The sequence below is a fragment of the Arachis duranensis genome, chromosome 6 (assembly GCF_000817695.3).
Source record: "Arachis duranensis cultivar V14167 chromosome 6, aradu.V14167.gnm2.J7QH, whole genome shotgun sequence".
NCBI lineage: Eukaryota > Viridiplantae > Streptophyta > Magnoliopsida > Fabales > Fabaceae > Arachis > Arachis duranensis.
The window spans coordinates 12,593,629-12,616,526 of NC_029777.3; the positions used below are offsets into that span (position 1 = coordinate 12,593,629).

Genomic DNA, 22,898 nt, shown 5'->3' on the forward strand with positions numbered 1-22,898 from the left:
AACGTGCTCCCACTTTAAGATAATTTAACCAAACGCAGCACTGGAGGCAGGTAGAAACAAATATTGTTAGCAGATGAATTTTTTCATCAATATAACTGCATACATTAGTTTTCCCTTATCAGTTGATAAAATTTACATCTTATATAACACAAACACACACATAGATGCATATAGTGGGGATCAATTCCTTGGTCATCATTCATTGTATGAACTCCTATCACACTTCCAATTACAATTACTATTCTGTTTTCCAAAAATTTCTGAATAGGATAAAATGGTAAAGTAATATTATTAATCATTATAAATATGAATAAACATGATAAAATACTAACTCCATATTGATCATTTAAGTAAAGAGTTAAAGATAAAGACAATTATGTATATACGCTTGTTATTCTCTCATTACAACTATTTTAAAATGCTTATTAAGTATATATATAGTTATAATTATCAAACATTTTTTTAGTTTTAATCTTGACATGATAAAAGAATGAAAAGACAAGCATAGAAGCATAATGAATAACAGGTAATCACAACCACTCCTAAAGAGGAATGAAATAAAAAAAACAGTAATGGCACTCAATGAGGAACCTACATGATAAGAATATACCTGTGCTTGTAAAAGCAGCCCTTCATTTGTATCATTTATCAACTCATTTCCCTGGTCAAGATGAAGTTCACAATGTTGAGAATGATTTGCTGCAGCGCTGAAATTTCTCAACTCCGGTGCATCTTCAAGTTGCTGTTTCAGAGAGGCAATCGTTTCTCGCAGATTTTCACATTCACCAATCTGATAAGCCAAATCACTGAATTAGCTAACATCATAAAGAAAAGAAGAATAATACGAATTTAACTAAAAGTAATTTAATATTAGGTTTACCACCTTCTGATTAAGCTGTTCTTGAATTATATGATTATCTGCTACTTTGACCTGAATTAGCACAATAACATTGGACTCGTCAGAAAACAGCCGGCAGCAAGGCAATATGTTCATGCACCATCAATTGCCAATTGAAATGTCTATGCTACATAATAAGGGCACTGCTGTCTCACATGATTAGCAACATGGCGATTAGAAAATCAATTGGATTAATGACATAATCTGTTTTTGTTTAAGTTGGAAAATACTACAACAAAGTTGACTTTAAGGACTAAATTTAGGGTTTTTATTTGCCCCTCACATGTTCCACTAAAGACCTGCTCAGTGCTAGCTTTCATTTGAACCCTATCTGGAGTCTGGACTTTCTGTTTAATGCGAATGATATGTATGGATCTATTAGAAAAGGCATTAACCTGGACTGCTAACAAGTGAAACAGCACAAAAAATAACGTCAATTGAATGTACCTGTGATATTCCTGATTGATCCATCTTATCTGAAACAACGACAGAATTAGAAATTTGCTTTTCCAGCAAATCTATTTGTTCGCTCTTTGCCTTGATTTCATCTTTCAGCTTTTTCATCTCCACCTTAGTATGGACAAAACACAAGAATGCAATTTTCAGGAATTACAGCCAGAGGTATGACTCTAACTAGAGAGACAACACCCTATGTACAACAGAAGAGGAGGAGATAAGTAACCTACATGAATCTGACCATCCTGAGGATTTCGTGCTGTTTCCTCAGACAGCCTCTTCAAAGCACTTGAATGAAGGGCAACTTCTCCACATAAAATCTTGTGCTGCTCCCTTAGAAGATCGATCTGATCAACTGACTTGATGCTTGTCTACAACATTAAAAAGCACATGGGAAGCTATGAAGGTAAAATATAGATGTCTCAATGAACAAATGCGCTATTTCTCCGTTTTATGATAAAGAAACATATAAATCTTCCCACAAGAACTTAAGATCTTTCAAAAACATAGGCAAGAGATCGCTACGCTCAGAGGAACAACGCTAAAACTGAAATAAAATGATCACCATATCAAGAAGTACTTTTCACAATGAAGGACTAACTGACTGGGTAAATACTGAATACAAAAACATATATGCATCACCAGAAAAATTGGGGCTATTTATAGTGGTTTTCAAAGCATTTAAGTGCCTCTCAAGATAATAATTGTTTTACTTGTTTTTGGCTAAACATATATAGAACATACAATCTTCTATGTCCAGTTACACTAGAGTAAAAATCAATTTTTCAAAATACTACGAAATTTTCCTGCTTCTCCAAACCTGCAGTTAAACTACATACCAAAGGTGTTTCTGGTCCCAATAAACTATCCTCGTGAGTATCTTTATCCTCTCTTGCCTCTGATATAAGATCAGCCGATGGAGAACTTTCTGCAGCTAGAGAATGAGAAAGCCGGGATTCTGCATGGTTACCACTTTCTCCTTGAGGTGTTGAAGGTGTGCTGGTAGATTTTGCACCACTGGATTTATCACTAGTGCCTGTCAAGCCACCGTCTCGTTTCTGAAACAAATATTGAAATGCACAAGTTTAGAAAAAAGAAAATTAACTTGTGAACAATACCCAAAATAAGATCCAATATTTCATTTCAATATACATATATAAGAACTATCATAGAACATTAGTAGAATTACATCAATGAATGCATAAAAGACCTTAATGAGTAAAGAATTAGAGTGGAAAAGAATGGGAGAAGACAACAACTGTGATGATCAGTCAAACAACACCATGGGTTTAAGAAGATGAAGTCAAAGTAGATGTAAGCTATCAGCAAACAACGATGGGCAACTTACACGTAACTTCAACCAGTTTAGTAGTCCATGTTTCTTTGTCTTTTTTTCCTCCTTCAAAGAATCAACAGTTGATTCAACATTTCCCTCCAGATTAACATACAAATCAATATTTTCCTCATCCAAGATTAAATCCCGCCTCTTGTATGGAAGGTATGCCAGCTGTAAACATAATTGATTATTAAAAATATGTAGGGAACAGGAAAAGAGTTGCCCTGTCTTTGTAAGTTGAGAAAATATGTAAACGGAGTATAGGATCCTGGTGTTATTGCATCTGATAAACAACAGGGATAACCAACAAAAACTAGAAATACCTCCTCTTCTCCGAAGGAATGTCTTCTACGAGGACCAGGCCTGTTAGGAAATCTGGTTGAATGTGATGCTTTTGTGGAGACCAAAATCAGTTTAGTCAGCCGTTGAATTCTTCCTAACAAAGCAGCTTTAGCTTCTTCTTCTTGTTCCAATCGGGATTGCAACTTAACTTGACCATCCTCTAACTTTACATTTCACAGCAATTAGAACCACCAAAAACTCAATGGTTATTTCAGAATACAAAAAACCCAATGTGCATAAATTTACTTCAAATAATTAAATATATTCATTTCTAAACCCATCATTATTCTTTGTAGAAGCTTTTACATTTTTTTTAAATAACTAGCTGTTTGCAAGTGATATTGTAATATTTGTGCTCAAATTTTAGAAAAACAAAGATAGAACTGTTTGGACTTTGAAATCTAATTTAATCCATAAGTGCTTTTAAATAATAATGATGACAGTAATAAATGTAACAACAACAGCAGCAGCAAAGCCTTGTCCCACTAGGTGGGGTCAGCTACATGAATCAAACGACGCCATTGTAAATGCAAATGACAGTAAAAACAGAAGGCAGTGGATACATGCATGCGCGCGCATACACACACTCTCACTCACTTTATAATTACTTACCTTTTGTTTCAGAAGCACAATGTCATCTTCCCCAGTATCTTTTGGTTGAACTGTAACAATACCCCTCTTTAGTTGTTCCAATTCTTCCTTTAGGCATTGAATCTCTTGTTGGTATTTCTTGATAAGTGACTTCTCATCAATTATCTACAGATTCAATATAAATTAAAATAAAACTAAGAACGAAGCAGAGGAAACACATGCTTAAAGGACAGCATAAAAAAGAATGAAGCAGAGGGAACATATGCTTAAAGGATGCAATAAATGGGTGCAATAAAGGAAAATAATCGCAACTCTCTGATCATGCTACTTTGCTATGTACCTACTAGTACAACTTCTTTACATAGATGCAGTGCACAAACGTGAGAAGTCAAGACACACCATTGATTTCTGAAGTAGACAAAGGTAATGCTGAATTTTCAAGATTCAGGCCCCTTCCCCTTATTTCAATCGTCAACTACTTCAAACATAGACAATCTCCCAAAGTACCTTCACGAGTAAAATTTAAACTCTACAGGCATATGGAATTTCTTCCCAGTGCACTCAAAATAACCATTTTAAACATTTCTTCCATTAAAAAAACTAGAGATAAAACATGTCTAAGGATTATGAAAACAAATTTTTTATTCAGAAGCAGTGTTATGATTTATCTTACTTTGTTTTGTGCTGCTTGGATTTCAATATGCTTTGCCCGGTGAGCAAACTTCAATGTATTATGTGTCTCCTCAGTACTACTTGAGGAAGGAGTCACTGTGCAGATAAGCTGAGTTTTCAATAACAACAAACTATCAGAACTTCCATTTGTGTTTCAACATTTCTACCATGAAGATCTTTATAATAACTTGATGTATTTTTCATGTATATATAAATTCATGACAAATATCTATAGAAGGAAAGCCTTACAGATACACGTCCATGACCACTGAGTGAAGACTGAAGTAGTCTAGTCAGTTTGGAGTCCCTATAAGGTATGTGACTGGGTTTATCTTCGGTTAATTTTGAAATGACCTGTGTTCAACAAAGATAATTACACTTTAATACAGGCACAAACATAGGTCCATAGATAACAACGCATACAAAAAGCTTTAAACAATGACAATAAACACCATAAAGAAAGCTTTACACAATGCATGCAATGGTGCTTTAAACAGATAGGTTGGTCTTTAGGACAGCCAAGCCATCCAACCCATTTGACAGTACAAAATGAACCAAATAGAAACAGATAATTTATTTAACTAATGGCAACTAATTTCATGGTAGTCAATCACATTAAAGTTAATAAAAAGAAACAGATATCTCTGCTGGGAATTAGAACAGAGACATATGATATAGTCTTGGCAGCAACAAAGTGTAAGACCAATAGACCATGCAAGCCCAAAAGTTGCAGGGCCTTTACTTCTACTTCAGCCTACCATGTACCATCTCCCTCCCCAAACTAGGATTAGAGTCCTACGTACACCAAGAAAAGGTTTGAGACCTCACAGTTCCAAGAGTTAGAAGACTTTTATTGATATAAGATCCTTCTCTTCTTCTCATGCCAGTTGTTTCAGCTTTTGAGCTCTCAGAACCTGCCAGATCGATGAGATTCTGCAGGTATAAGTAAAATATTAAAAAAAAAATGTAAGAAGCTTATAAAACGTAAAGCATGAACAGATAACCCATGGTAAAACTTTGAAGACGACAAAATGACGTGCATGAAAAAGCTCAAAATGATTACCAGTTGTGACAGTGTCACAGCTTCTCCTTCACTATTTTCACCGCATGGACTACTCTCTATGGTCTGATACAATACATAAACTGGTTAAAAATAATACAAGCAATATCATTTTTTATAAAAGGAAGTTAAAGAAATAAGTTACATCTTTAAGTTAAAGAAATAAGTTACATCTTTATGTTATTGTTACATTTTTTTTCTTTTCATGCTAGATCATAATTCATGATCTAGCTGAAAATATTGGATATATTTTTACTGAACAACCCCATCCAAAAGCAGGCCACTTTTTAAAAATAATACTGATAATAATGATAAATCATAACAGAAAGTAAGATCAATAATAAGGGATATTTCTCGTCAAGATGTAAACACAATGAACTAAATATAAAACGTCAATGCAGTATTATAGTTAGACCACAGTATATAATCATGTTAATCAGCTAAAACAATGTCATTTTTTTCTTTTTAGCACAAACCCACCAGGGTAAATATTGTATGGCTCCTGCTGCTGAGTAGGTTGAAGTTTGTGGATCCCACATGTCTGTGCTCTGTGATCAAAGTAGAAATTTGTCAAGAATAAAGAAATGATTGGGTACTGAAGCTAAATAGCAGAATTCAGTGGGAACCATCAATTAGGACTTTAGAGGATCTCAATTTTCATGAATCATAGAATTCACAGAACCACCACAACAGGTTTATTTAGCTTTCGTATTTTTCTTTTTGATAACAGTCTAACCACTATGCAGCTATTTTGTAAGAATCCCATATAAAATTTGTTAATTGATATATGCCTAGCATAAAATTATAAAGCATAGCATAACCTATTTTGCATTAAAATGAAACAGCTGAGTTAAACCAATTAAAGGAAAGGGATGGGATAATTTATCAGCCCCCTTCTTCATAGGGCTACTAACTCAATTTTAAAACTAGAAAGCATCACTAGATAGAAGACAAGTCACAATCAAACAACAGAACTCCCAGATTATTCCGGTATAGCCAGACCATCAAACTAAATAATCCACGAGAAAATGAGCATAGCTGATGCTTTTACCTTCTCAGATTCCTTGATATTCAAAATACTCACAAAGTACTTAACCATGTCTAGATATTCCAACAACTATTATTAACATGCTGATTATCAAAATTGCAGTATACATTGTACACAGAAAAAAGGAAGTTTATGGTTCATCATACAAGAGTCACAATTGTTAAGAGGCAGTTGGGACAGTTTCCAATAAACAATTTTTTTTACCATTACAACACAACTATTTGTTTCAAGACTAGATTACTTGTTTCTGTTTTCACATATTTGATAACAGAAGATAGATTTCTCCAACACTCATCTCAGTGACGCTTTCAATGATGGAATCCAAGAATTGTTAATAACAACTCGTCAAAAAAGCTGGAGTCTACAGGTCCGAATTTTGTTTTATGCATCAAAGGGATACTTGGCTCGACTAACTTTTCCTGCATATAGTGGGTGCATAATAGGAAAGGCCTCTTGTTATAGCCTAGTGCTTGGGAAAAGCATAACTATGCTATAACAATTTGGTAAAAGACATGGCAGAAAAACCATTGACTACAGTAATGATTGGATAGTTAACCAGGAGAAATCACTACAATATTATATCGGATCAGAGTACACCTTACAAGTTGCAACTAATCAGAAACTATTTGAAGTTTCGAACAGCTAACTACCTACCCATGTTTGAGTCTGAGTCTTATTCAACACATAAAGGTCAAATTTTGCATGGGTGATCCTTGTGAATGACACATGATATCATCCCCAACAATGAAATATCTTAAGTTTCATTTTTATCACTTAATTGTGCCATAAGGGCTTTCTCAAATGCCCCACTAATCATTGTCAACCTATGAAATTTGCCTTTTGCTGGTCATGTTAAATTCAGCACAAAAGTTGATGGATCACACGCTAGTTAATGCATATGACTAAGAATTCATCTACATCCCTTCATGTCAGTGTTTGATCTCCATTTTACCGGGGTTAATAATTTTTTTAAGTAATAGCTAAAAATAGTAAATCATGGAATACACTCTTAATTTGTCATAAAAAATAAAGATTTATAATAAGGAAAAGAAAAGCTATAATTGGCACCTGAGCATCCTCTCTGATTCTTAAGTTCTGTCCTGCTGGATTTAGTAAGTCATTAACAACCTACAATAAAAATAAGTTCAGACTTCCAATAGAGCAAAGAGAAAAGCAGAAATTGGAAATTTCTTTTAAGCAGCATCCAGATATAAAAAAGTGAGTTTGGGGAAGACAATAGCATAAATTTAGCATACAAGAAAGTAGTAGTAGTAGAAGAAGAAGTCACCTCATTGTATATCTCCAAGTATGAAACACGAAGGAGGAACTCCCGATTTGGAGTCTGCAGAATTGACAAAGTATCAGACTGTGGTTCCCATAATAGAAAGTGCAACAAATACATTGGTATTTAATATACCTCTTGGATAATGCTAAAAGCATCCTTCACGGCAAGAGGTATGATTCCGGGAGATCTTTGATCACCCTGAAAATATGAACACTCATGATACAAATTAAGACCAGAAATTAAAGCTATTACTTGATTCAGTTACTACTGTTATCCAGTCTACTTATGTATACATTCTCTCAAATTTTGGAGCATCAGCAAGTATACATTCTCTCAAATTTTGGAGCATCAGCAAATGAGGCTAAAAATATATTCCAGGAAAATTACAGACAATTGAATTAGCTGCCATCAAATCAACCTTGCCCAGGCAAGACTAGAATAACTTTTAAAACAAAGAAGACTAACAACAAAGGGATATGAATGGAATACTGGAAGTTATAACGTTTCTTGTACTGGAAAAGGCTCCAATAAGGTGAGAGTCCAACTAAACCGAGAAGATGAGGGTTTATACAGTGCATTTGTCTCTGGTTCCCACCAAATAATCTAATGGTGGATAATCCTTCATTTTCTCACTATTTAGAAGGAATCTTACTTTAAAGGAGTCAAACCCATCCTATACCAATTGCCATTGGCAATTTTTTATAAGTTCAAATCAGAATCAGCCATTGATATGAATAAGTTTAAATATAGTCCTAATGATTAGAAGGATGTCATATTATGTTGTAAGTTCATGTATCTTATGATATAATATGTTAAGTATGTAAGTTGCAACTACAATTGAAACCAAATGAACTTGTAAACCTATTGAGATAATCATAGAACCTCGATCTTATATCACCAAAAAGATGTCAAAATCCACAGAAAAATGGACTCAAATACCAATCAATCAGCATATCAAAAGAAGAATGCAAGAATTGCAAATTCATGACAATTTCTTTTGTGGTTAAATGTAGCTTGATTACTGTAAAGTACCAGGACATGGAAAGAAAAGTATCAAAAGCATTCAGATCAACAAAATAAATAAAAAAGATGGTGGCAGGAAACAGGGGCAGTCTCACATGCATTGTATGAGTCTTCCCGCTGCTTGTTACCCCATATGCAAATATTGTACCTGTTAAGAAAACCAAAGAGGTTAGCACATGAAAATGAAAATGAATAGGTTTCTGCAACACATAAGTTACCATGCCTAGTGACTTCCAATTGGAATGATTGCTGGTTAACCTCAAGGAGGATGAGCTAAAAATAAATAGTTTTATGCAACAACGAAACTGCATGACTATCACCCAAAAATAAATGTTGATGGCTGAGACTCAATAATTTTCATGGACATAATAACTAAGCTGCTTAAATTTCATGCGCGTGAATTTGGCAAAGTCCTGGACCTAGTGATTATTTCAAAAAAAAAAGTAATAACAATATGCAAAACTGATTGCTAAGATGTTTGGCCTCAAACCAATTACTAGTATCAAGTTAACATCATGATCTGACTCCCATCCTAAGCAAACTTATGGTTTGCAAGTTTATGTGCCAACAATTGCACATACTATGGCTTCATGACAAATGGATAAAAAAAATTCAAATTTGTACGGACTATGAAGGATGGCAGTCCTTCAGAAATCTTTCTTAAAAATCTTCATTAATTATGTGTGATTGCAGCAATGTTTAATAAGAAAATTTTGGATATGTTTAAATATGAATCCATCGCTATTAAATCTTATGTATCTACCAAATTCAAGATAACAATTTAATTCTAAAATCTAAATGAACAATAGTATTACTATACATGTTATGAGTTGATCAGCCAAAAGCCCAAAACACTAAGTCATATTACATCCCTTGCCTAATTAGTTGACATTACTAAATATTATTTTCAATATGCATACAAATGTGATTTATATATTAGGGGAATGGTCCAATCAAAACAACAGTAAATTCTATTACTTGACCTTGCTGAATAAATATGTAGTAAGTTCAATATGTGATTACCATTGATGCCCTCCATAGCACCACTAACAACATGCTGAGAAGCAACATCATAAACATGACGAGTTGTGGTCGTGGGACCAAAGACACGATCTAGAAGCAAGAAAAGAAAAACAGCGTTAATAATTTTAAATACAACTATGACTAATGAGAGAGAGGGGCACACAATACTATTTATTGAGAAGAATATGCACTTGATAAACCCATTAGGTTTGAGGTGAATACACATTGCATGATATTTACCCTTTTCTATGTAATAGGATAATGAAAGTTTTGTGAATACAATAATCTTCTTCAAATAGCATTACCAATCTTGTGAGCATTGGGAGAAAAGAAACAAAAGATACCTTGCCCTAAATCTGACTTAAAAGATAGCTATGACTCCAAAAGAAACTTTTGAACTGGGGTCCTGTTTAGCTTTTACTTAGGATTCTTATTCCAATTTCTCACTCATTATCAAATCCATATTAAAACTTTCCATCCTCAGAAACTGTTTGAATGTTTGAATTTGTTTGGCCAAGTCTTTCAAAAACAGCTGCAAATTTATTTGGAAATTGTTCAGCACCAAGCTAAATTTATTAGGGAAACTCGCTTTTGATGGATTTGGTGACCCGTGTCTGTGTCCTCAAAACTTAAAGTACTTTCTGACGATTAATTTTGAAGAAGAGAACAATAGCAAGGGAAATGCTCTACGCTCACTACATTTTGGTGCTAATGCTTGGATTGTATAAAAGATCTCTAAGCCATTCATTCCCCCTTCTTTTCCCCACCTAAACATAAGATTTCAATCTCAGGAACAATTATTATAAAGACTAAAGATGTTCAATACTTCAATGTAACTAAGAACCTAGAAGCATCATACTTATAAGAGAAAATGATTTACCATCATAATGTTCCTCCTAATTACTACACGAGGGATAAACTGATAGTTTTTAAAGAGTAAAGATATTGAAAATATCTACCTTCTGCTTCATTTAGTATTTAGGGTGATGTTTAGGAATATTTTCACAATGCTACATGTCATGGCTCTACTCATGAATATATATTCTTCGCCCCTCAATAAAAATACAAGCAAAAGTTACATTCATGAATGTCAATTTTGGATATGACGCATAACATACCGTATGCATACGCTATGGAGGGATTATACTCGTTTCGCACTATGGTTTCTCCGTCAGCATACCAAGCAATCTCTTCTCCCTGACGAATCTCCCTCGGACTTTTTTATCCCATGCACAGACACGTCAACCAAAATCAACAGGCATCCACAGCAAAAAAAATTGTAAAAGAATAAAAAATAAAAGAAGAAAAGACTTGCTTGAGAGGACGAAATCGGACGGTGACGGTGACATTCTCTTTGGCCCTGTGTACATCCAACGGCACAGGTTCCGGATAGAACGCGTGCGGCTTGCTTCGAGCGGAGGAAGAAGCAGGGGAGCTCTGTCCGTCAACGGAAGTTTCTAGAAACTGCTTAGACGACGACGTGGTGGAAGACGTAGGCGAATTGGCGGCGCCCTTGGAGGTGCTGCTCGCTCCTCCGAATCTCCTCGGTTTCACACCTTGCTTCGATGCCATCACTCACTTCTCCACTCAAAGCCTTCAACAATCTATAACATAAATAATCCAAAAAAGCAACATTAAAAAAATTACAAGAGAGAGAAAGAAACGGAAAAGCTTAAAACAGAGGAAAAGGTGCGGAAAAGTGGAAGAGAGAGAATTGACCTGAAACTGAAAGGGGAAAAGAATCAGGGACGCATTGTGGAGAGAGATCGAGCTAGAAGACACAGATCGGAGAAGTGCGCGTTGAGTTCAGTGTGTAGCCAAAAAAAATTAGAGCGTAACAATCTTCTCTTCATCAAAAGCGTAAAACCTTAATTTAATTTCGAATTATTATTATTATTAATATTTCCATTTCTATTACTATCGTTTTTTTAGGATAAAGAGAAAAGAGACGAATGAGTGGTAAAAGCAGGAAGAAAAGAAATAAATTGGTAATATTTTACGGGAATCTCTATTTATTTTCTCTTTCTTAAAGGGTTGAGCTTGTTGCTGGTGCGTACTGCTGCAGGAGGTGATTGTGTTTCACGGTCACGAGAGACGCGTGAAACGACAACCAATACGCTTGTTCTTGCTAATACTACACTGTTCATTCTGACTTTCTGGGTAACAAAATTGACTTTAATTGGATTCACTGTTCATTGAGCGGATAGCTGAATAATTTACTGATAAGTACGGTGAATTAATTTTTTTTAATTAGTTCATTTTTTATCATAAAATTATTATTCAAATTTTTTATAATTTTAGGATTAAAATTTAAAATCTTAAATTTAGAATAAAAAATAATTTCAAAAAATTAACTCCCTAATTTATACAACTTGGATTATATTCTCAAATGATTCTTGATTGATTATTATTTTGTTGATTTTGATATTGTTCTTTTTAAATTCTTTCTTGAGCTTGGACTATACCATTGTAAAAAGTCTAAATGCTGTATTTTTTTATTTATTTAGTGTAATACTTATTTTACATGGTATTGTATTTAAGAGAAAGTAACCAAAAAATAAAAATGATCTTTTAACATTTTAATACCATTGTAATGAAATATTAGATATTTTTGGGTTGTAATAATAAATTTGATTGACATTGAAGGAACTACGAAATTTAACCAAACGAGTGAGACATGGCATGCATTTTTATTTGCTATATGGTACATTATTGTCCGTCCACTTATTAATTCTGTTGCTACGTACGTACTTTTTAATATATGGACATGGAGAGTTGAAATTAAGTCAAAGAATGCATTAATCATGTTCTTTAGTAGGAGTATTATTAAGCCTTTTTTTTTTTATGGATCCAGATGGGTTATTTTGTTTTCTTAGAAAAATGTAAACAGTCGGCTGGATTATGTCTATCTAACCATGCACCGTGTTGTTGAAGTTTTAATGGGAGTTAGTCATCACCAATAGTTTGACTCTGAATCTTATGTAGTAAATGTTGAAATTAAATAATGCTTAAAATAAATCAATAGAAAATAAAATTAATATTTTAAATATTTATAGAAGAAATTTTTTATTGATTCGTCCATTTTATCCCTTTGTGTATTGATCAGTGTTTTTAAGTCCATTTAAATTAATTTTTCTTATTTCTCCCTAAAAATGTTATTAGAATTTCCTCGTTGAAATTGTTGCAGAAGAAATAATCAATAATGGGTTTTTTTGGGGCTAGTGACATAAGAATTTAGATTTTATAAAATGAGAAAGTTAGTAAAATAAAAAATTAATTATCATTAATTTTGTAATTTTTATTAAATTTATATTTTATTATCTTAATTTAAGAGTGATTAATTTTTTATTTTATTATTTTATCAAATTTTTCATTTTAAAAGATCTTGATCTATACCATAATAGTGATAAATAATAACCGAGGTTGAAAGAAGAGTTATTAATTAGGAGGATGATAAATTAATTAAGATTTTGGCAAAAAAAATAAAAAAGATATATAAAAATATTTTTTCATTTTTCTAATGAAATATAATAGGAGCCCGCCTCAATTAACATATATCTAAAATAATATTCAAGTTGGTCTTTAAAAAAATTTAAATTAGATATTTTAATTCTTAATAATTTTTTATCTAATTATCTTATACTAAAATATGTTAGAATTATATTTCTCCAACATGTGTATATATTAAAAATTTGATTAAAAACGAAAAAAAAATATCAATTTATTCAAAAAGAATTATTTTTTAGAACCTCTAAAAAAATAAGAAATTATTGAAGACCTAAATACCCGATTAATTAAATTCTTTAAAAATCAATTTGGATGCTTATTATATATTCAATCATCATTTTACTTAACCTAGATCGCTAGTTTAGCCCTAGTTCTTCTAATGTTGTAATAATAATATCATCCGTTATAGTAGTAATAAAAGAAAATACATGCATTAGCTTAGCCCTAAATCATGAATGATAAAATTTAGTAAAATTTATCATAATCATATATCAACGAGAAACGCAACTACAAAGAGAGAATCATAATTGTTTATTGATTAAATATTAATTACTACAACATAATTAACCACGTAGCCATGGCCATGCTTAGGTCAACGATTATCATGGGAATAAAAATTGGATGCTTCTTGTTTCTGACATTGTGTTAAGCGGTCCCCAATCATGAGCCATAACCCAAAAAAGAGAATAAACACTGCTAAAATAATTTTGTCTTCTCCATCTCAAAACTGAACAGTCCCTTTTTCCTTTTTTTTTTTCATTTTTCTCCATGGTAGTTGCATTTAGTTTTAAGTGGCCAAAAAGTAGTGGTCTATCTATTAAATTTCCAATATTCTCGTCTAAAGAAAAAATAGGAATTGAACGTTTAAAAAATGAAAAATCTAATATATCTAACTAAAAATTCGAAATATGTTTTAAATGGGAATGTCATTTCGATGCCAAGCTTTCTTAGACATTTTCCCAAAAGAAAAAAACAATCAAAGAAAAACTTGTTTTATTAGAATCCTTTTAATTCCAGGTTGTATAAGTGAACCAATGATAGACCGGTTTGAAATCATCGTAATGATTTCATTATTTGGTTCAAGGTTTTTTTTTTTGGGCGGATACATTTTAAGCTAACTTGTTTTATTTTAAATTTTTAATACTCATAACTAATACTAAAATAAAAAATTATTTTTGTAAACTTTAGTACGACAAATCATTTTTATTCCAAATCAAGCTACAACAACATTCTGATAAAATTATTTATTCTAAAAATTTATGTGATAAAATAAAGACATAAATCATTATATATATCAAACATTTATCTTAGCGCAATGCTCTATTTTAAACTTGAAACGCATATAATTGTGACCGTAAGTTGTTTGTTTATAAAATTTTTAATACGATATTATAATGAAATTGCTTATATCAAAATTTTAAATTGTTAAATAAAAACACATAAATATTTTTATTTTTATCAATACACACAATTAATAATATATATTGGATCTGGACGCTCCGAGGTATAGCTTGTCCTACTAGAGCTCAGATCAACTTTCCTTGAGCAGGAGGTCAGGAGGTGGAACGTGTTGCATACCTCTAGCTTAGTGTAAAATGATTCAGAGTAAAACTAAATGCGTTGCGTATGCTTAGTGGCTTGCTAGTATATATATTGATTTGTTTGAAACTGGTGGCAGTGGTAGAGTACCTGCATTGTCCTCGGAATTCTCCACACTTGACCTTGTCCTATGTACTTATCCTCAAACTCTTTCTGGTAAACTTCAGCTACGGTTTCATCTACGCTGTCACACTGGAAGATGGAACGATCTTCTAGGGGGTTGTTTATGACTAGGGGTGGAAACAGGCTAGGCCAGGCCAGGCCAGGCTTTACTCTTAACAGGCCAGGCCTGTAATAGAGTATATTGGCCTTAGCCTGGCCTGTAGTCTGGTATAGGCTTTTTAATGAGTATTGAGCTTGGCCTGTTGTTAAATCTGGCCTGGTCTGAAGCCTGTCAATAGGCTTTTTTTTTTAATAATAATTAAATTTAAGATATAATTTAATTTTTAAAATTATAAAATATAAAATAATAAATTTATGAATAATATTGATACAAAATACATATATATAATTAAAGAGACAAATGGTTCAGTGGATAAAGATATTATTATAAGATAGAAGACCCAAGTTCAAATCTTTCTAATAGCATTTTTACTAGTATAATAAAACTCTCTATATATTTGCAAGCTCAGGCCGGCCTGACAGGCCCAACAGGCTATTTCAAAAGCCTAGGCCTTGCCTTTTAAAAAATATAGGCTTTTTTAATAGCCTGAACCTAGGCCGGCCTGACAGGCCCAACAGGCTATTTCAAAAGCCTAGGCCTGGCCTTTTAAAAAATATAGGCTTTTTTAATAGCCTAACCTGGGCCTATTTTCTATCAGGCCAGGCTAGATCAGGCCAAACACAGGCCAGGCTGCAGGCCGCCTGGCCTATTTCCAACCCTATTTATGACTCCATTCAGATTGAAGATTACCATTCGGCCATCTATTTCAAAAGAGTATGTTCCTGAAAAAGCATCCAATTTGAATTTTGATGTCTTCAGGAATGGTCTCCCAAGCAGGATTGATGATGGCTTATCTGAGTCATTATGGGGCATCTCCAAGATGTAAAAATTAGTGGGGAATGTGAGCCCTTTAATGTTCACTTTCGTATCTTTGCTGCTATTTTGACGGGGTCTTCGTTTAGTGCTTTGGTGGTTAGGATTTGTGATAGTGCAGTTAGAGGGATTTGCGGAAGTTTGATTCCGAGCTGTTAGGTTAGTTTTGATTCCGGGCTAAACCTGTTTTGAAGAGCTGAGCTATAACAGATTGAGTTTCAGAGGTATAGCTCGAAATTGAAAGTGGTTGAAGCCCCCAAGCTCAACGTGGTTATTGTGAATTCTAAAAATTAGATTCGAAGGATTTTTATTTTGGAAGAGAGAGAAGGTGTTTTTGGAAAAGACATATGCATTTAATGTTTATTGGGTAACGAAGCGGTTTTGGATAGAAGCCGTTGATTTGTGGTGCGTCTTTTTGTATCAACGGATAGGGTTTATTGGGTTGCTTAGTGGAAGTGGTGGGGTAGTGGGTAGTTCTTAGCTCTTTCTTCGACTTTTTTGTGTAAAATTTTTAACAGTGTTTGATTTGTGTTGCTGAAGATGAGTAAGAAAGGTTAGCCACTCTTTGACTTGGTCTTTCTTGTTTTTTACTGCATTTCCTTTTGTTTTGTGAAATAGAGAAAGGGAAACGGGTTATGACTGTTAGAGGTAGGAGAAAAAAGTAGGTTGACAATGAGAAAGACAAGATTGTGGAGGAAGTTTGGGTTTGGGATCCTAACGACCCTTTTTCCTGGGTAGCGGAGTCGGTGAAAACTTATTCTTCTGTTTTTGATGATGAACAGAGCGTGTCCCAGCTAGGCTTGGTATCGTTGTGAGTTAGGGAAGGTAGTGGTATTAGTCTTAGGTTTTTGCCTTATAATGCTACTGATTGTGTTTACAACCGTGGTGAGGGGTTCAAGTATTTCTTTATGTATAGTTGTGTTTTCGTAGATTTGGTTGTGAAATTTCCATTTTCTGAGTTTGAGCGTGGGGTATTAATGTAGCTTAAGTGCGCACCATCCCAGTTACATCCTAACTCCTAGGCGTTTGTTAGAGCATTTGAGATTTTGATAGGTTATCTGGAGGTTGAGTCGTCGCTTGAAGTGTTTTTTGCTCTTTTCCAATGTAAAGGGGTTAAGAGAGGTTGCTGGTTGAACCTGGCCAGTGCCCCTGGTCGGGCTATTTTTAGTTTGTATAGGTCGTCCTACAAGGGCTTTAAGTCTATGTTTGTGAAAGTCAGTGTTGCTGATGACGAGTTACCGTGGTATATAAATGACTGTCTTTTGGAAAAATTTCCTCTATTTTGGGTTCCGAGGCCTAGGCAGATTTTGGGTATGGATAGAATGGAGTATAGAAATAAAATGGTTGTTGAGTTTCTGGTTAATCATATATCATCTTCTGGCTTGTTGTCTGTGGTGGAATTGCTGGATTTGGAAATGGATAAAGATGCCTTGTCGGAATATATAGGTAATTTTTATATAGATTTTTGTTTGTCTGTGTGTTATATGTTATGTGACTTCTTGTTGCTCTTGTAGTTTAGAAGGTTCCAAAGGTAACTTCTAGTGATCTGCGAGCATATTTTTGGTCTAAGAATGTCGAAAAATAAGGTTCAAGCAGTCATATTGTTGCAGAGAAGGGTGCTGAAGTTGACCAACCGTTGGCAAAAAAGGTAAGTTTTAAGCGAAAAAGGATTGATGGAAGAAAGGAGAAGCATGTGAATGTAACCGAGGATAAGCTCGGCGAAAAATACATTGATTTGGAAATGGTGAAGCGTTTTACCGAGAACCAAAGGGTGCTCCATGGATATAGGGGAGATCAAGACCTAACCTCTCTTTGGGGTGAGCACTTCCCGTTGAGTATGGTGGCTGATGAGTATTGCCAGAATCCATCTGATGTCAAGCTTGTTCAGGAGGTTGGCGATATGGGAGTTGCTCAGTATCTTCAGGTATAATATCTGGTATTCGTCTTGTTTTAGTAGTGTTAGCTTGTGTTGGTGTGATTTGTCTTGTTGGTTATTTCAGGTGATAGGAGCTCGGCTGGTGTCGATCGGCCTAACACAAGAGCGGAAGCATGCGAGGGATTCATTTGATAAGGCTTCGGTGGACCAGCTGATGCAGGATAATTTGGAGAAGGGGAACAAGCTTCATACTACTCTGGACTAAGTGGATTCGTTGCAAGAAAAATTGACAGCCGCCGAGGATGCTGGGAAGAAAATTGGTGAAGAGAAGACTGCTCTGGAGGCTAGGCTGATTGTCCTTGGTGTTGAAAAGAAACGGCTTGAGACTGGGAAGGAAGATCATGGACTTGAGATATTCACTGCTGGTTTTGAGAGAGCGGTTGAGCAGACAAAGTTTTTGGCGCCTGCAGTGGATTTGTCTGTGATGGATCCGTGCAAAGTAATTGTCGATAATGAGCTGGTTGATGATGATGATAATGTTGACGGTGAGGTGAAAACCCTAATGTTTAGTTTGTAATGGATTTGTTTGTTTTTGTATTTTGAGACTTCTAGACTCATAGCCGTTTTATGCTTCGTTTGATGAACTGCTGGCTTTTAGCCAAACAAACTTAATGATGTTAGTATTTTGTTGCATGTATCTGCTTTTGTGAAAAAATGTTATTGAATATTTCAAATTGTGGTATTGGCAGTAGTCGGTCAAGTAGAAAATGAAACATAGACAGTAGGTAATGTTTGTATTATAAGATAATGAACAAGAGAAGTGCGGGGTGGTGTGCCTTATTAAAACCTCTCCAGCAAAACCTTTCTCAGGGATAAAATCTGGTAGTAGGAAAAAGAGTGAGTCACCATGTCCGACTTATAGACTAGCTGAAATACATTTTCAGGGAGGATGTGTTCCAAGTATTTGGTAGGATAGTTCCATCGAGTTTTGTATTTTGTATGCTCCCTTGCCAATGACTTTTTGGATTCGGAACGGTCCTTCCCAATTGGTGCTTAGTTTGCCATGTCCTTGTGGTTTTCGTATATCTTCCATCGGTCCACCCTTCTGAGAACGAGGTTTCCTTCTGAGAATGTCCTCGGTTTGAGCTTCTTATTGTATTTCCGAGCTATAGCTCATTTTGCAGCTAATTGATGTAGTGTTGATTTGTCTTGGCATTCTTCGACGAGGTCAAGCTCGGTTCTTCTGGTTTCGATGTTGTCGCTTTCGCTGACGTTTATAGTTCTAGTGTTTTGTAGGGATACCTTAATAGATATCATGGCATCACATCCATAGACTAACCTAAAGGGGGTTTCCCTTGTTGATGATTGTTCAGTTGTGTTATAGCTCCATAGTACCTCAGGGATAAGCTCGGCCCATTCTCCTTTGGAGTCTTCAAGCTTCTTTTTAAGGCCCTGCAGAATGATCTTATTGGTAGCTTCGGCTAAACTGTTAGTTTGTGGATGTTCGACAGAAGAGAACTGTTGAACTGTTTTGAAATTTTGTAAAAAAATTGTAAACTTTTGGTCTATAAATTGTCTACTGTTATCACTAATAATGAATTGAGGAATATCGAATCGGCATAGTATGTTTCTCCATACAAAAGAAATCATTTTTTCGGAAGTGATTTTTGCCAATGGTGTTGCTGCTATCCATTTTGTAAAATAATCAAAGGCGACAATTAAAAAATTAAACTGGCTTGGAGCGGGTGGAAAAGGTCCGAGGATATCTAGCCCCCTTTGTTGAACGTCCAGCATATCTCGGAAGCATGTAACTGCTCGGCTGGGTTGTGGATGATTGGCGCATGACGTTGATAGTGATCGCAATGTTTAACTTTAGTCATGCAGTCTTGTTGTAACGTCGGCCAGTAGTAACCTGCTCGAAGGATTTTGGCAGCTAAACTTTGGCCGCCTATGTGTGTTCCACAAACGCCTTCATGAACTTCGTCTATGCCAGCTTGGCTTTTGTTGTGTTTAGAAACCTTAGGAAAGGTCTTGTAAATCCTCTTTTGTATAACTCGGTTTCGAGTATTGTGTAAAAACTTGCTCTTCTTTTGAACTTTCTTCGATTTTGAATGTTGTTCAGTATTTTACCTGTTTGCAAGTAAGTTATGAAGGGTGATCTCCAGTCATCCTCCTGCGAGATACTAGAAATTGTTGTTAGCATAACACTAGGTTCGTCGAGTGTTAGTTGAGATAATATAGATGTTGTATTTTGACTTCTTGTTGTTGCCAATTTTGAAAGGATATCAACTCTGTTGTATCACAAGGAGGGAGTCGCACTTGACGTTTAACTATGTTATGCCCATTGTGTGGGCTAGTCGTAGTCCTGCTATTAGAGCTTCATATTCTATTTGGTTATTGCTCGTGTAGAAAGTAAATTGCAGGGATTTTTCTAATGTTGTTCCTTGTTTGTCCTCAAGTAGTATAGTGTCCATGTATTGTCTTTAGTATCTTTTTCTTCGAAAGTGAGTTCTGCAATAAAGTCGGCCAGTGCTTGTGATTTAATGGCCCCTCGGGACTGGTATTAGATGTCGTATTTTGACAATTCGATCGACCATTTGATTAGTCTTCCTGCTAGTTTAGGCTTTGTCAGTATTTGACTTAAGGGTTGTTTGGTTCTGACCATAATGGGATGGCTTTGGAAGTAGTGTCGCAAGCATCTGGCTGTTGTTACAAGAGCCAGAGCTAGTTTTTCTAGCTTCGGGTATCGGACCTCGGCGTTCTGAAGGGATTTGCTGACGAAGTATACTAGGTGTTGTTTCTTTCCTGTTTCTGTTACTAGGACAGAGCTGATAGCGTGATTAGTAATAGATAAATAAAGGTAAAGTGGTTTACCAGCCTCTGGGGTTTGGAGGATTGGAGGTGCTGATAGTATGGCCTTGAGTTCGGTGAAATCTGCTTCACATTCTTCGATCCAATAGAACTGTTCTTATTTCTTTAGACTTTTGAAAAAGTGATGTGATCGGTGAGCTATACGAGGCAGAAATTTGGCTAACGCTGCAAGTCAGCCAGTCAACTGTTGAACCTCTTTAATTGTCTTCGGGCTTCTCATGTTGAGGATTGCCTGGCATTTTTCGGAGTTGGCTTCTATACCTCGGCAAGTCAGCATGAAGTCGAGGAATTTGCCGCTTTGAACTCCGAAAGTGCATTTTTCTGGATTAAGCTTCATGTTGTATCTTCAGAGTTGTTGGAATATTTCTTTCAAATCATTGACGTGTTATGACATATGTGCGGATTTTGCTACCATGTCATCAACGTAGACTTCTATGTTTTGGCCAATTTGGTTTGTGAAAATTTTGTCCACAAGTCTTTGGTAAGTAGCACCTGCATTTTTGAGTCCAAATGGTATAACCTTATAGCAAAAATTACCATTGTCAGTGATAAAAGCAGTTTTATCTTGGTCAGCATCATGCATTAGTATTTGGTTATAGCCAGAATAGGCATCCATGAAACTTAAACATTGAAAACCAGAGGAATTATCAACAAGTTTATCAATGCACGGGAGGGGGTATACGTTCTTAGGGCAGGCCTTGTTAAGGTTCGTATAGTCCATACATATCCTCCACTTACCATTGTTCTTTTTTACCATTACCACGTTGGCCAACCAAGTGGAGTATCTGAGCTCTTTGATGAAGCCAGCGTTGAGTAATTTTTGGGTTTCCTCGAGGGAGGCTGCCCTCTTGTCTGTACCGAGGTGTCTTTTCTTCTGAGCTATAGGTCGGGCTGATGGGTTGATAGCTAGCTTGTGACAGATGACGTTGGGATCTATGCCTGGCATGTCTACTAGGGTCCATGCGAACAGGTCGACGTTTTATCTTAATAGCTCAGCTAGTTGATCTTGTTCATCATTTTTTAGTGCGTTGCCAAGGTATGTATATTTTTCTTCCTCGGTTGTTAACTGAATCTTAGTAAGGTTGTCTGTTAGCATTGCTCGTTCTTGATAGTTGGTTCTGGGATCCAGGTCGGCCAGGGGAGGTAGTCGATTTGAGTTATATACTGCTTGGACATACTGATTTTTGGGTTGTCTTGATTGTTCATTCTCCAGGCTAGCGTTGTAGCACTGCCTGGCCTCCTTCTGGTCTCCGTGGATAGTTACAACTTTGTTATCCTGCGAGAGAAACTTGACACACAAATGCACAGTATAAACAATAGCATTGAATGCATTTAACGAAGGTCTACCTAGAATGATATTATAGGGACTTTTGCAATCTACGGTGAGATATTGTATTTCTAAGGTTTTGCTGTTAGGATAGTCTCCAAAAGTGGTTTGTAACCAGACGTAACCTCAGATGGAAACTCTCTCACCTGAATAACCTACCAGTTCTCCGGATGAGGGTTGGAGGATCTTGTCGCTCAGTTTCATTTTTTGGAATGTTGAATAGAACAGCACATCTACGCTGCTCCCTGGGTCCATCAGGATCTTTTTTACAAGTGGCTCCCCCGACCTATGCTGTAATGACGACGGGGTCGTCCAGGTTCTGATCGGTCGCCTTATAGTCTTTAGGGATGAATAAAATTTTTGGTTTGTCCTTGTTGATGGGTTGGGATGAAGTTGACTCTGTCATAGTCATCATAGCTCGATATGATTTTTTCCTTGCCGAGTTTGTGCATTCGCCACCTGCAAAGCCACCAGAAATGCAATTTATTATTTTGCGAGGTGGATTGATATCATTGTCTACCTTTTTCCCTATCTCGGGATATTGTCAGTTGTTTTGGATTGCTGGCCAACGTCCTCTGTGTTTCGCTTCCATCCGCGGGTGTCGATATACTTGTCTAACAGTCCTTGGCGGGCTAGTTTCTCGAGGACAACTTTTGCTATTACGCAGTCGTCTGTGGTGTGGCTATACTTCTGGTAGAAAGTGCAGTACTTGGATTTGTCTACATATCGTTGGTCTTGATATGTGCCGGCCCTGTTTGGGGGTGGGTTTGATAAGTTTTGAGTGCAGTATGTCTTTTATAATGTCCTCCCTTTTTGTATTAAGGGGGGTGTAACTGTCAAACTTTGGTGTTAGTCTGAACGATCTTTGGTCCATTCTGCTGTTTGATTTCCTATTTCGTCTTTCCTCCACTCTATTTGAGGTAGGTTTCTCCGCTCTTCGCAGTGCTC

The 22,898-nt window shown here is 35.5% G+C and overlaps 1 protein-coding gene across 1 annotated transcript in view; it reads right to left on the reverse strand.

Moving 5' to 3' along the window:
• The window catches only part of LOC107492754 (kinesin-like protein KIN-7K, chloroplastic), a 12,534-nt gene extending 947 nt beyond the window's left edge, over nt 1-11,587 (reverse strand). Inside the window, exons 1-21 of the mRNA XM_052262954.1 lie at nt 11,454-11,587; nt 11,050-11,338; nt 10,853-10,950; nt 9,735-9,824; nt 8,807-8,859; nt 7,821-7,886; nt 7,692-7,745; nt 7,453-7,531; nt 5,836-5,903; nt 5,359-5,421; nt 5,124-5,228; nt 4,545-4,649; nt 4,297-4,404; nt 3,645-3,788; nt 3,014-3,196; nt 2,703-2,861; nt 2,194-2,412; nt 1,585-1,725; nt 1,294-1,468; nt 884-1,002; nt 592-790 (exon numbers count right to left, since the gene is read on the reverse strand). Of these exons, the coding sequence (XP_052118914.1) occupies nt 592-790; nt 884-1,002; nt 1,294-1,468; nt 1,585-1,725; nt 2,194-2,412; nt 2,703-2,861; nt 3,014-3,196; nt 3,645-3,788; nt 4,297-4,404; nt 4,545-4,649; nt 5,124-5,228; nt 5,359-5,421; nt 5,836-5,903; nt 7,453-7,531; nt 7,692-7,745; nt 7,821-7,886; nt 8,807-8,859; nt 9,735-9,824; nt 10,853-10,950; nt 11,050-11,306 (2,485 nt within the window). The 5' untranslated portion in view covers nt 11,307-11,338; nt 11,454-11,587. The remainder of the gene's footprint in view (nt 1-591; nt 791-883; nt 1,003-1,293; nt 1,469-1,584; nt 1,726-2,193; nt 2,413-2,702; nt 2,862-3,013; nt 3,197-3,644; nt 3,789-4,296; nt 4,405-4,544; nt 4,650-5,123; nt 5,229-5,358; nt 5,422-5,835; nt 5,904-7,452; nt 7,532-7,691; nt 7,746-7,820; nt 7,887-8,806; nt 8,860-9,734; nt 9,825-10,852; nt 10,951-11,049; nt 11,339-11,453) is intronic.
• Between the last annotated feature and the right edge of the window lie 11,311 nt (nt 11,588-22,898).